Genomic DNA, 14,134 nt, shown 5'->3' with positions numbered 1-14,134 from the left:
ACCACTAGGTATAGCAATTCAAAGAAAGGGCAGTGGATGGACTAGGTACCATGACCAGGAAGGAACCATCACAAAAAGATGGAAAAGTTTCCCGATGATATAGCACCTAGAATCTCTGGTGCAGAGAATTCTCATCAATAAATATTTACTAAACCTTCAAGAGAAAACCACACCAATAGGGCCTCCTCTGGTGGCGCAGGCGGTTGAGCACAGTGCTGTGAATCTGTTTGCAGCCTCTGCAGCACCAATTCGATCCTGGCCAGCTGGCGAGTGTTCCACATGGCTCAGCAGACATCTCCTGTCTCACCCGCTGCTTCCCTCAGCAGTGTATTTCGTCAGTCTGCCTGTTCTGCTCCCCACTCTGTCTCGGGTGAATCCGCTCACCCTCCCGAGCATCTGGCCTGTACCTCGGCTCTTGTATAAATAAATAAATAAATCTTATAAAAAAAAAGAAAAGAAAAGAAAACCACACCAATAGCCTAAGCTTGCTATTCTATCATACTTTAAAAGCAGACCTAGTCTGTGCAAGTGAGCAGAACCAGGAGAGAAACGGATTTGAAAGCCCACTTTGCAGAATTCAATTTAACAACACTGTGCACACATGGCTGGATCACTATTTTTTTAATTTCCCCATACCCCTTGCAGGACAAAATCACAATGAAATATGGGAGCAAAATGGGCTGACTCTGGTCTTCCTACAGACACACCCTCCTGAGTACCCTTTCACTCCTTCTTCTTGGGGACCATCAGCCTATAAATCATGACCAACCAGGCATCTGAGAAGGCTGTTAAGGGATGATGAACTCGCATATGTACCTCTTGCTGCTACGACACACCTCATCGCTCCATTTGCCCTGAGCTGACTGGGAGAACAGGGCACAGTTTTCCCGCTTGCCCCCGTTAGGCTGCGCACGGTCCCAATTGAGGAAGGAGATGGCTATGCCATTGACATCAACAAACTTGCCTTCCGTGACCATGTCACTGATGCCCAGCCAAAAGTCGTTGACACCTGGCAGGCTCCTTTTCCCGTAGTCTCGGAGTGCGTTGATTTCGTCAGAGTTTCTGGGGATAACCAGGGTCCCTCCCTTGGAAATGCAGTCTTCATTGGCTTCATGAAAGTGCTTCGGGCCTTCTGAAGCCAGGTAGCATTTCTTGTGAAATTTTGTGCCTCGGAGACAGACTGTGAAAAATATAAATTGACATATTAAGAGGCTGTTTGAATTCAAGACATCTGGGACTGGACCTGGAAAATAAATATTTGCGGAATGAATGACATTTGGTGATAATGGTGAGTTACCAGAGATTGAAGATTTTGTGTGTCTGACTAAGCATTTTATGTGAATGGCTCATAGAATAACCACAATAATCATCACAACCCCTCAAAGTGAGATTTTATTTCTCTAGTCTTTACACATCAGGATATTGAGGCTTAAAGAAGTTGTCATTTAACAGCAACTTAAGAGTTTAAAAATGTAACCCACATAATACAACCCAGGCCCATCCCCCTGCCTCTCCCACCCCCAGCACTAGCCTTAGCCTCCTCTTGCTTTAATAAACGAGTGTTGGCTCCTTTGGATGACTCCATTACGTGCTGGATTTCCTTGGGACATTGGAAGCTGGATGGAATTACTAAAAAACAGAAATCTGAGTTTATATTTGGAGAGACAGGTTTCCTTATGCAGATGACTGAGCTCTGACAATTTGTATAGTTTATGCAGGATAAACCAGCATAGAGTTTAGTTTTAGGGCAAAGCATTGGAGAATCAGAGGGTAATATTTACGAGACGTATAAACCTTGGACAGATGATGTAATTTCTTTTGGCCTCAGTGTCATCTGTGAAATGAGGCCTTTCATAAGGGCACCTCTCTCCTAAGTCCTTGGAAAATGAATGTGTTCATGTTTATAAGAGCATTTATACTGCCACCTGTGGGTAAAGGGTTAACTAACCCCTTGCCCTTTGTGCAAGTGATTTGACCTTCCTTTATCTTTCTAATTCTGTTCCCCTAGCATTGATTAAGGGAGTGTGTTCCCAGGCAACATTGTTTATGGTACAAAAAGATCCTGGATTGGTATCCTACAGTGGGCCTGGGAGTTATAAATACTTGATAGAAGGCCATGACTGCAGTCTTCCCTGAAGGCAGTAATTCTTATAATTGGGCAGGTCTCTAGTGGGGACCCTGGAAGCTTCTGGAGTTTCTATGAGAATAATGGTTCCTGAGGGGGTATGAGCTTAGTCAGCCAGGCTGTTCCTGGCTGGCTCAGTGTCCTCTCATTTCCTCACTCCTGGAGCCCAGGAGAGCAGCTGCTGGGCAGTAGGCTGCTGGGATTCTGCTCCCACTACAAAGGAACAGTGACTGCTGTCTTCTCGGCAAGCTGTGGTTCCACCCACTGTTTCTACTTGAGCACCTGATGCCCAGTGTGCCCAGAGTGAATCCCCTGTTCCCAGGTTGAGTTGACCCTCAACAGATTTCCCAGTGGGCAGTTAGACAACATGCAATGAATACTAATTATTTTAGTCAGTTAATACATGCTTTGATTCTACTTCATTGCCTATTAGAAAAGAACGAACAGACTTTTTAAAATGAGTTATTGAAACACCTATTTTATTTCTCTACCATCCTGATATGTAGCTAAAGGGAGTGATCTTCTCTGCTTGGATACATCTCTGGTCTGTGTTTGTCAATCTTTTTTTTTTTTTTTTTTAAGTAGTCACCTGGAACTTAAATGTGGGTTTATTTTATTTTATTTTTTTTAAAGATTATTTATTTATACAAGAACGGGGTACAGGCCAGATGTGCGGGTGAGAGGCTTCACCAGAGACAGAGCAGGGAACAGAACAGGCAGACTGATGAAATACACTGCTGAGGGGAGCAGCGGGTGCGACGGGAGAGGTCTGCCACACCATGTGGGACCCTTGCCAGTCGGCAGGATCGAACTGGTGCTGTAGAGACTGTGGACAGCTTCACAGCGCTGCGCTCAACCGCCTGCACCACCAGGGGAGGTCCTTAAATGTGGGTTTAATTGAGGCAAATAACAGTTTCCATATTTGGTTGGAGAGGAGGAAGCACTCATGTGGGGCCTTACCTGTCTGCAGGGCTTGCATTTCCTTCAGGGCATTGACTTCCCTCCAGAGCTTTTCCACTTGAGTCTTCAGGTCTCCATCCTTTTCTGGGGATATTTTAAGGTGGGGGTGGAGTAGAAAGAATGGAAGATGTATGATTAAAAGATGAAAGAAGAGTAAAATAAAGCTTTGGGATCCAGAATGCATGGTGAGTGTGGTTGTGAAGAAATTGAATCCGGTGTACATGAAACACAATGCATGAAAACTGCTTGAACAGAGAGTTTCACTAGGGCTTGGTGGAGGTAACAATACTAGAAAGTCCTTCTGTGGGATGGGCTTCCTTTCTCTCTTCAGTCCCAACCTGCGGGACCCTCCATCCCGTGTTAACTTCAGACTCATTGGCTTTCAATGTACCCTCAAGCCATCTCTTTCACCTCAGAAACCTTTCCTGTTGGTTCCTCTTACCTGGAGCATTCTTGTCCTGTCTCATTATACCTAGATATCGCCACTTGGGAGAAGACTTTTCTGATCATCCTCTCTACATTTGCTTCCCTACAGCTAATCTTTTTCTTTGAACCTTTAATTTTCTTCTTTATTTTTTTCTTCAGCCTTTATTTATGTTCTGCAATCTATAATTTTGTTCCTTATTAATTTCATCTATCTTATCTTATATGATACTTCTGATGCTTAACGTGATGTCTAGCAGATAACAGGCTCTCATGATTTTTATTGAATGCATGAATACGTTTTGGCATCCAAAATACTTATATCGTGTTTTCTTTTACTCTTCAAAAATAACTAAGAAGGGAGGAATATAGATTCACATTGAAGGATAAGGATAAACTCAGGGAGCTAAGAGACTAGTAGATGAGGGGTAGAACTCACATCTAGACCTATTTGAGCTCCCAAGTCCCTCATTACCAAAATCCCTGTTCTACTGGTGTGCCAGGAATGATGGCTCCTAGCAGGGTGAAGTGATTTCCATGGAGAAGAAGACAAAGCAGTGAGAAAGGATCATGTGAAAATATTTTTATAGTGGGGCTCAGCAATTTATTTTGTCTTGAACATCCCTAGTTGAGGTTTCATGACTCTTCTTGACCAATGTTTGCTCTAAGTAGCCAACACTATAAACTTGGCTTTAAGTAGGTGGTAGACAATTACACATTATCTAAATCAAAATTTCAGACTTGGTGGGGACTGCCTTAGTGATTGACAACTGTGAGTTCTTCAAAGGCAAGAACTGTAATCAACTAAAATGAAAAATAAAAATTAAACATGTTAAAACCATCATACATTGTGCCAGGAGCTTCACATTTTCAATATTCTTATGTATATTCCTATCCCCATTGCACGGAAAGAGAAACAGAGGTACAGGAAGCTGAATTAACCTGCTGAAGGTCACCCAGCTAGTAAGGTGCAGAAGGAGTCAGGTTTTTAATCTCTCTGAGTCCAAATTTGTTCTCTTCCCAGTCCTCTTGCCTGCTTCTCCACAGTTCTTGCCTCTGTTTTCTTAGTGCCAAGTACATGACCTCAGACAGAAAAGACAGAAAAGGAACTCTTCCTAGCTGCCTGCCAGCTGCCTTGTAGGGGTGACATGTGGAAGATCTGTGTTCTGTCTTGGATTTTTCAGGAGTGTCCCAAATAAAAACATACTACTTTACAGTCCCCTTAAACATGTGCTTTGCCAGCCAGGTATTTCCACATGTGGGTGAGAAAAATGCTTTCTGGTGTTCCCCCAGACAGAGGTGATACATTTCTGACTCTCAAAGCATCCAGTAGCTCTATGGAGACATATAATAACCCATGAATTTCCCAGTGAGGTCTTTCACTCCACAGTAAATATAAGGGTGTACTTGGAATGCACCCTTATAGACTGTTGGGGGGGCAGAGATGTAAAGACAGCTGAAGAGCTTCTTCTAGGTGACAAACTGTCAACTCTACAAATGTCATCTTTTGCCCCTCTTACCTTCCTCCTCCTTTCTATTTAAATAAGTGGCCTCTGCAGGGAAGGTGGAAACATTGTAATTAATGAGAAGACATGTGCATTAATATTAGGTTCCTGGGAGATCATTATAGACTTTATTATCCAGGTGGCTTGGCTTCTGCTTCCATCCTTTGTGATTAATGTGAATGTTTTTTGTCTACATTAAAAACCAAGAATAATGATTTTACTATGAAAATGATATTTTATTCATTACTGCAACACTTAGTTTGCACTCTAAGAACTAAGTAGCAGGGTTTGGAACTAAATCACTCAATTGCCATTTTGAGTATTAAAAAAACCTCCTTTTCATTTTTTCTTGTTCTTCAAAATTCAGTACAATATAGAAATACAAAAGTAATTCCCAAAAGAAATGACCTGTAAACATAAAAATCTCTTTTACTGACAGTAAAAGACATGCAAGTCAAAGAACACTTTTTTTGTTTGTTTGGGGAGTTAGGTTGGTAGAGCTTAAACTGATGATATGATTTGGGTTGTCAGGCTGTGTGGGAATAGATTATCTCATACACTGAAGATGGGAGTAAGGACCTATGCTCTCTTTTGGGGGCCAATTTTAGAAGGCGTGCTTATCCTCTAAGCTACTTCTAGAAACATGCCATAATATCCTAGTATGGGAACCAAAAGATGTATAAAAGAGGTTTTCTGAGCCTTAGGTGAAAATGAGATGGATTGGAAACCATGTAAAAGTTCACCGAGAAAGGACAGTTTAAATAAATCATGAGCTATTTATACAATGGAATATTACGCAACTGTTAAAAAGATTGAGATATGCCTTATGTTGGTCAGTTTCCAAGATTTAATAGATGAAATAAATTGATGTGTCTGCCACAAATTTTTTTTCTTTTTTTCTTCTTTTTTTTCTTAGTATTTTTAATTTTTTTTTAATTTTTATATTCCCCATACAATTGCAATCCCCTTATTTTGACCCCAATCCCTCCTTTCCCTGCCCTCCCACAAAATTTTTATAGTCAGTTCTTACTTTGTTTAAAAAAACATTGATTTTTGTTTGTGCAATTAATAAATCACTGGAAATATTATCTTGCAACATTTAATAATGGGTAATTCTGGGGAAAGGACTAGGAAAGAGAAAGTGGCTTTCACTTTTGATTTCAGAAACTTTGGTATCATTTCCAGGTACTCAAAATATTTTATTTTATTTTTTGAAGATTATTTATGCATGCATGAGCTGGGGTATAGGTCAAAGATGCAGGGGGTGAGAGGATTCACCAGAGATAGAGTGGGGAACAGAACAGGCAGACTGACTGAAACACACTGCTGAGGGGAGCAGTGGGTGAGACAGAAGAGGTCTGCCTCACCATGTGGGTTGCTCCCTGGCCGGCTGGGGATTGAACTCATGCTGCAGAGGCTGTGGACATCTTCATAGTGCTGTGCTTAACCTCTTGTGCTACCAGGGAGGCCCCTTAAAATATCTTAAAAGTGTGTGAGTGGGTGGAGAAAGAACAGTTTGACAAATCTAGGCATATGACTTCCCCTACTATTAATCTAATTTCTTTGACCTAATGGCAAAAATTAGCAAAGGCTGCCTTTGGAGGATGATGTTGAAGATGTATGTCCAATTAGTTAAAAACAAATAAGTATGTGCATTTGTGTGTGTAGAGTGGATCAGGAGAAGGGTGCGCTCTCTATGACCTGAACTGGAACTACTTGAGAAACACCACTCAGCGTGTGTGTGTGTGTGTGTGTGCGTGCGTGTGCACGTCCACGCACACACACACACACACTTACACTCACACTCACTCACCACATAGCCACACTGCTCCCACAGCCTTTCTTTGCTACCCCCTCCCAGTGGTGGAGAAACACTGGCTACAAAAAATATGCCACATCACACAAATAACCTCTCTCTCCTGCCTTCCCCTGCCTCCATCTTTAGCAATATACTTCATCTATGTATGAGAAACATTTTAATCGTTCATTACAAGAGGCAACAGGAAAGTATAATATTTTATAAAGAAAAAATATTCTACTCAAGAAAACTTGCATCAGACCTAAATTGTATAAATAAATGACCCAGGTAAAAGACACTTTATCATTATCAGAACACAACACAGAAAGGCACACACACACACACACACACACCTTTTACAGCCAGCCTGGTTGTGCCAAATCAAGACTTTAACCTTGAGGGGTTTTTCATGTATTTTGTTATGAATGAAGTGAAATTGATAAAGAAATAGAGTCATGATATTTACCTTCCAATATTCTGATATGAAGTGACTCCTAGGATGGGATAAAACATGCCCCTCTCTCATTTTTGATGGTTTATCCTTTTGCTCTAATTTCAGCATATTGCAAATAAGTTGCCATCATTTTGGTTCTTGAGATTTTTTTCATAACTTTTTAATTCAGGCCTACAAAATTTGGGATTGCTTGGAGATTCAGTTTTGCATTGAAATGTCTTCAAGTGTGATATGACTTTGCGCAGTGAAACATTTTTAAGTTAGAGGGGTTTCATTTCTCTGTGAGGCAAAAAAAGCTTAAATATATCACCTACACTGTTTCTATGAAAATATACCCACGTAGTAACCAATGTCGTCACCAATAGCTCTGTCCTCTCCTGCACCTTTAATAAGTAAGGGGTGAGTTTACACAATATATACAAGTGAAACAGTATACTCTAGTAATCAGTAAATTCTGCCTGACCCCTCAGTCATAATATCAGATGTCCACATTTCCAGGTAAGCTGAAGAACATTCTACAGGTGTAACCCCACCTGATAAAGGATATACAATGTAGAATTTTTTTTCTACATTACAAGATTTTTTCCTATTAAAAAAACACAAGATTCCTTTACATATCAAACTATCCTTGAGAATTAAAAAAAATCAGAGTCCCCTGAAATGCCATAGCCACATGATGCCACGATGCTGTCACCAGGAATGGTCCCCAGGAGGAGTTTGGAGATGAACATTGCCCAGCTCCTCCCCACATGAGCAAGCCTTGAATTTTGCTGGACTGACAAGCCCCGTTACCTTTCACTCGGCGTTTGCTGTGCTTCCTGCCTTTCAATCTGGATGTGTGGCTGGTGGTCTGGTCCAGGAGTAAGGTGATAACCAGGATGGAAATCACCAACCCATTCTTTGCCATGGCTCACAAGTAAGTCTGACGAATGCTTGGCCGGCTCCTCTGAAGACACTAAGGGGCAGGTAGAAGGCTCAGCCACCTCTTGCTCTGGAGCGCCTGGGCCAGCTTTATAAATGTGAGCTGTGAAGGTGGGCTGGAATCCTGCTGACGAAATGTTTGGATGCCTCTGTGGACTGCAGCATAAGGTGGCCCCTTGTTCTCTCACTTCGTGTTAGGCTGCTTTGTTGTTTTTTTAAAAAATATTCCTGCCACATTTTCTAGTTGACTTGCCTTTTCAGAGTGTATCAAAGTAAACTAAAGGACTGGCGGATTTGCCTGCTTTCCTTTTTTTTTTTTTTTTAAGAAAAATTTAAGTCCCAATATCCTTGAGGTCTCTGTGAAGACCATGATATTGTTTCCTTTCTGAAGTTTCCTTGAAGTGTGGGGAAATGTATGTGATTCAGTTTTCAGGGTAAAATAGAACCGAAATTATACCAGGGAAGTTACTGTGTGTGTATGTGTGGTCATGCCCCAGCATCAACTATGTACCTACACACAATCAGGCACCCACACAGCTCAAGTGGTGCTTGCCAGTGTTTTGCCCACAGGGGGTTATGTAGAAATCTGGGGTACATTGTTCATGATAAAGTGTAATGCTCCCCTCTGTTAGGGTTTTGAGGATTCTTCAAAAATTACTGTCTTGGGAAAACATACCTTAAAGTGAAAAGTAAATTAAAATGGTGAATTATTTCCATAAGAGTTATTATAAAATATCAACAGTTCTCTTGCAGATCCCCACCACCCAATACTTTTTCCTTGAAAACTACCCCCTTTAAATGACACTTTTAGCTGAAATTTAGAAAGAACAGAAACATAATGAAAGACTTAATGAGCTTTAAAGACAGGTAGTAGGGACTGGATAGCTATGTGCATCAATAGCAAGGGACATCCATACAGGTGTGAACCGGCACAGTGAGTGAGTGAGATCTTGGGGGAAAGAGTCTCTTCAGGGACTCACTCTATCCGCTGTGTTGTTTGGATGACCAGGTGCAGATGGAGGGCAGGGTTTGCATTCTACAAGTGATCACTTGATCGTTTTTTTCCGACAATACAGGAAGAATCAAGGAGTTACTGCTTCCCTTTAAAACTCAGGAAAATCATAGAGGACTCCATCATCATTTCCTCCTTGCTAAAATTAGTTTGTAACCTACCCATCTACTGACATCGAAGTAATATCACTGATAAAGTTCAATATAATTTAGAAATGTCAGTGTAATATAAAAAAGTTGTACTTAAAATGCAAATTCCTTGGGCATCTATGAGCAGACATTTGAGAGCCTCTTGGAAACAGGCTGAGCTGGGTCCATACCCTCCTTTTACCCATTCATCAGCTGTGGGCTTTGGGCAAGTCATTGAATCTTTTGTAGTCTTTCCCGTTTGATGCTTACTCACAGGGCTATTGGAAAGATTAAATGTCCAGTGCTTAATAACCATGATAATAATATTTGAAATATCCTTATTGTTAATTATAACAGTGAGCACAGTTCATGAAGTCTAATCTGTTTTGTCTTCACAGAAGCCTATGGGGTAAATACTCTCTCTAATTTATAGATGATTGAAACCGAACCTCAAAAAAGTTAAGTGGATTTGCTGAATGTCACTCAGGTTCTTAGACTACACATAGAAATTAAAATTTAGTTGTTGATGACCCCAGAAGACCTTTCTTTTGACCCAAGTTGTGAAATGTGCTTTGATTTGAATAGGGAGAAGGATCGATGTTTTACAATTGATCTTAGGATTGATCAAAAATGCTTTATGCCCAGTTTTTCAAATCCTTTCCTCTGAGAAGATTTTTCATGTTACAGAACAGTGGCGGAAAGCTAATGATTTCTCTGGGATCTTTGATCTGTGCTGTGTTCAAACTACACTTATAAGAACAAGGTGCCTTTTTTTCTTCCACATAAATCCATATTGTTTTTAAGCATCCTTTCCTTTCCAGGAAAGCCTCTGACACTCTTTTGATTTGTTTTAACCAGATCCTTAAGCCCATGCTGTCTTCTTTTTAAATGAATAGACTTTACTTTTTAGAGTAGTTTAGATTACAGAAAAATTGAGCAGGAAATATAGAGTGCTCTCTGGATGTTCTTCTTCCTTTGGATAACTTCAAATTCTCTGTCTGGGACTCTCCCACATTTCCCTCATGACTTGGCTCTCCTCCCTCAGACTCACATTTCTAGTTGTCTTTGTGACTCTTCCATTTGGATAGAGTAGAAACACTTCACGTGGTGATGATTGAAATTAAAATCTGGATTCTTCCTGTGTTTATGACCCCTGAATTTTAAGTTCTATTCCTCCTGAGTCCTCTGTATGTCACCCCATTATCCACTAAGGGGGGCCGGTCTGAAACCTAGGGGTCATTGTGATGCATCCCCCAACTTTATCCTCAACACCCTTCCCCACGTCCTTGTCAACAGCCAAGTAATATAGTTGCTACCACGATATACATTATTCCTTCTGTCATCATCTCATCCTAAGTCACCAAGAACTCTTGTCCTCATCCCTCTCACCTCAGCTCCTGCCCAACTCAAATGAATGTTCCACATGTCAGTAAAGTGATTGTCACTCTCCTACTTAAAATCCTCCAAATTGTCCCACTGTACTTTAAATGGAGCCCAGACTTCTTATTATGGTTCCTGAGGTCCTCTTTCCTGGTGAGATCTTACTCAGTTCTCCCCAGTGACTTTTTTCCAGTCACAGAGACCTTTGGGCACAATGCCTTCCATTCTGTTTTCTTCTCCCATCTTCTCTATGTCTTTCCACTTGCTTTTTCTATGCCATTCCACTCCATTCCCTCACAAACTCAAGTTCTTGGTGTGCCCAAGTTAGTGCCTCTTTGAGTACGACTGACGCCGCCTTGTCCTTCAGTCTGCGCTCAAAGATCAGAACTCAGATAGAGGTTCTCTCTGTGTGTTAGCTAAGAAGGTGCTGCTCTGTTTTCTCCATGTACAAATCTTATCAGGATTTGGTGCTTATTCAAAAATGCATTCACTTAATGATTTATGTGTTGGCTGTGGGCTAGACTGTAAGCTTCCAGAGGGCAGGGGCTGTGTCTGTGTCGGGCTAGTGTGACTCAGCATAAAGTACGGCACTTGGCACCTAGTAATTGTTCAATAAATAATTGATAATGTGTGACCAGACAGTGCAGTTTTTGCTTCCCTCCATTCCACCTCCACTCTGAGACTCCAGCAACAAGATACTTGAACAAAGACACAACAATACAACTCACGTAAGAGTAAAGACATTGAGATTCTGGGCATGGTAGCACTTCAAGTCATGTTAGGAAACCATTGCTTTCTTATTTTTTTCTTTTTTTTAAATTTATTTTTACATCATTGTTCATTTTTAAACAATATTTGCTTTCCCCCCCAACCAGGTGTTGTCCCCGTAGAATTTCCTTCCCCAAGGCACCCGTGCACCATCACCTCAGTCCCCTGTGCTCCTCCCTCCCTCCCTCTGATCCCTCTCCTGCCTCCTCCCCTGCAGAATGTCTCTGATTTATAATTGTCTGTTTTTGCTTTGTTGTGTTTTGTACTGTTACTATTTTTTTTTACACTGATGTCTTATTTGGTTCCCCTATATTCCTGCTATAAGTGAAACCATCCAATACTTTTCTTTTCCTTGTGGCATATTTCTCTGAGCGTAATTCCTTCTAGCTCCATCCACATTGCTGCGAATGGCATGAGTTTATCTTTTTTGATTGCTGAATAGTATTCCATTGTGTATATATGCCACATCTTCTTGATGCAGTCATCTATTTGGGGGCATTTGGGTTGGAAACATTGCTTTTGGCACCAGGGACACTCTGATTGTAGAAACTCGATCCCAAGGCCAGACAGAGATGGGAGCTTTCCTTTCATTTCTTTGACTCCTGCAGATTCCAAAATCCTTATGGGAAAAATCAGTAGAAACTAAATTGCTGCATGACTGGCTAGACGAAAAAGAGGCAGGGAGTTGGAGATCTGGGAGAGGAAGGGGAATTTGAGAATATAATCAAGTTAGTAAGGATTTTTGACCCTGACCCAAATGCTGATTGACATCAGTCATGGCCTCCCCATTTTGGTGAGCCCTCACCCCCAAAACCTTAACAGGAAAGGCAGGAAAAGAAAAAGCAGTGATCTGGAAAAATGTATAGGGAGAGTCACTCACATATCAAAGATAATGGAAGGGAATCCCTTCCCCCTCATCTTTGCAGTATACACACCTCACTCAGTTTATTGCAGCCTGAATAATTCCTCTTTTATGGAGCAGGGTGATGTCACCATCTTGTCTCCTGGGCTGGACCTGGGCTTTTGAAAGGACTATTTAAGAAGAAGCACACTTTTATAGCCAGGGAATGAGAACTATAATAATATTGCCTTTGGTCAAAGTGTTTTGCTGAGGATTTTAAAACTGTCACCAGAGTTTTATTTTCTTTAATAAATTGCTATTTACAACACATTGCTCTGTAATTGGTGTGTTTATTCTACCGGTTGCTATTTTAAAGTCACTCTAAGCTGTTTTACAGGGTGTGGAATTCTAACAAACAAGTCTACCTGGTCTCCTTGCTGTTTGTTAATCCTCAAGCCTGGATGCTTTTGAAGGACATATATGGAGGTTCAAGGGCAGTGTTTAGGGGGAGGGAGGGACTGAAGTTGGATGGAACATAAGACAAGTTGACATGCCTGAAGGAAAGATAGGCGATGGCCTATGTGCATTGGCTGTGGTCTATGGTCTTGCTTCGACAAGGGGCCATTGCTTATGGCTGTGACTGGCAAACATGCCAGGCAATTTTAAGAGAAGGCTGGGGACAGGTTTTAAGGAAGGGAGTGCAGAGACTCTGTTAAGATGGGGCAGCATTGATTATAGGTAAAAAACTAGGACTCCAGTCATTTGGGTTACAAAAATATGCAGATGTGTTACTTTTTATTTGTGTGACAATGGTAAACTTTGTCATTTCTCTGAACCTTAGTTTCCTCACCTCTAATATAGTATGACTGAGAAAATTAAAGCATGTGTATAAAATGTGCAAGTCACATCTTTTCATAGAAGGTGATAACTCAGAGGGAGCTTGGGCTTCCCTTGTGTACCATGTAGGTACACAAATCATCTCATCCATAGAAGCTTCTCTGACTTATCCTAACCCTATCCCCAGCCCCACAGATTTGGTCCCATTTGCACCCATACTGAATATACTTCTATCATAGTACTTGGAAATATTTTACACTTCTTTTGTATTTGTCTCCCCCACATTTTTACCTGACTCTTATCTCATTCTCTTTTGATTTCTTAGACCAACATTGTTGGATAGAAGCACTCAGTTGCCACATGTGGTTTAGTGGCCACCATATTGGATAGCAGTATAGCGCCGAATAAAATGAATACTGTTTAGTGGACAGTTAATAAATACGTATTGGGCCTCCCAGGTGGCGCAGTGGTTGAGCGCTGGGTTGCGAAGCTGCCCGCGGCTGCAGCGCCGGTTCAATCCCTGGCTGCTCCCCGGCCACCGGAGGAGGGTCCCACATGGCGCGCAGACCTCTCCTGCCGCCCGCTGCTCCCCTCAGCAGTGTCCTTCGGTCCTTCTGCCTGCTCTGCTTGCTCCCTGCTCTGGCTCTGGTGAATTCTCTCACCCTCCCGCGCTTCTGACTGTACCCAGTGCATGTATAAACAAAACAAACAAACAAAATAAATAAATAAATGAAAAACATGCCTCTATTAAAAATAATAATAATAAAAAAAAAATAAAAAAGATTTACTTATTAAAAAAAAATAATAAAATAAATACGTATTATATGAAATCATTGAACCAAGAGATTTGGAGTAAAGAGATTGGAGATTTAGATTCAAGTAACCTCATCCTAACTTTTGTGCTAGGATTTATAAATCTTAATCCAGTAAGGAAGGCATTGTTACATTTGTTTTATACATCCTTAAAGAGTGAAGTAACTTT

The 14,134-nt window shown here is 41.2% G+C and overlaps 1 protein-coding gene across 1 annotated transcript; it reads right to left on the bottom strand.

Moving 5' to 3' along the window:
- Positions 1–788: 788 nt before the first annotated feature.
- CLEC3A (C-type lectin domain family 3 member A) lies at positions 789–8,172 on the bottom strand. Its single transcript, XM_037518114.1, has 3 exons — positions 8,058–8,172; positions 3,086–3,169; positions 789–1,180 (listed from the first exon to the last, which is right to left on the bottom strand). The coding sequence occupies exons 1-3, from the start codon at positions 8,170–8,172 to the stop codon at positions 789–791; spliced, it is 591 nt and encodes a 196-aa protein (XP_037374011.1).
- Positions 8,173–14,134: the final 5,962 nt, after the last annotated feature.

Source organism: Talpa occidentalis, unplaced genomic scaffold, assembly GCF_014898055.3.
Source record: "Talpa occidentalis isolate TD23 unplaced genomic scaffold, MPIMG_talOcc4v2.1 talOcc4.17, whole genome shotgun sequence".
NCBI lineage: Eukaryota > Metazoa > Chordata > Mammalia > Eulipotyphla > Talpidae > Talpa > Talpa occidentalis.
Note: the sequence above shows the minus strand (reverse complement) of the source record. Positions and strands in the feature narration are given on the sequence as shown.

Excerpts from the sequence above, each read along its gene's own strand:
- CLEC3A (XM_037518114.1), bottom strand. The coding sequence starts at position 8,172 with ATGGCAAAGAATGGGTTGGTGATTTCCATCCTGGTTATCACCTTACTC. Across the intron at positions 3,170-8,057 it reads CAGCAAACGCCGAGTGAAAG|AAAAGGATGGAGACCTGAAG; the intron begins GTAACGGGGCTT and ends AAATATCCCCAG. Across the intron at positions 1,181-3,085 it reads AATGCAAGCCCTGCAGACAG|TCTGTCTCCGAGGCACAAAA; the intron begins GTAAGGCCCCAC and ends TATTTTTCACAG.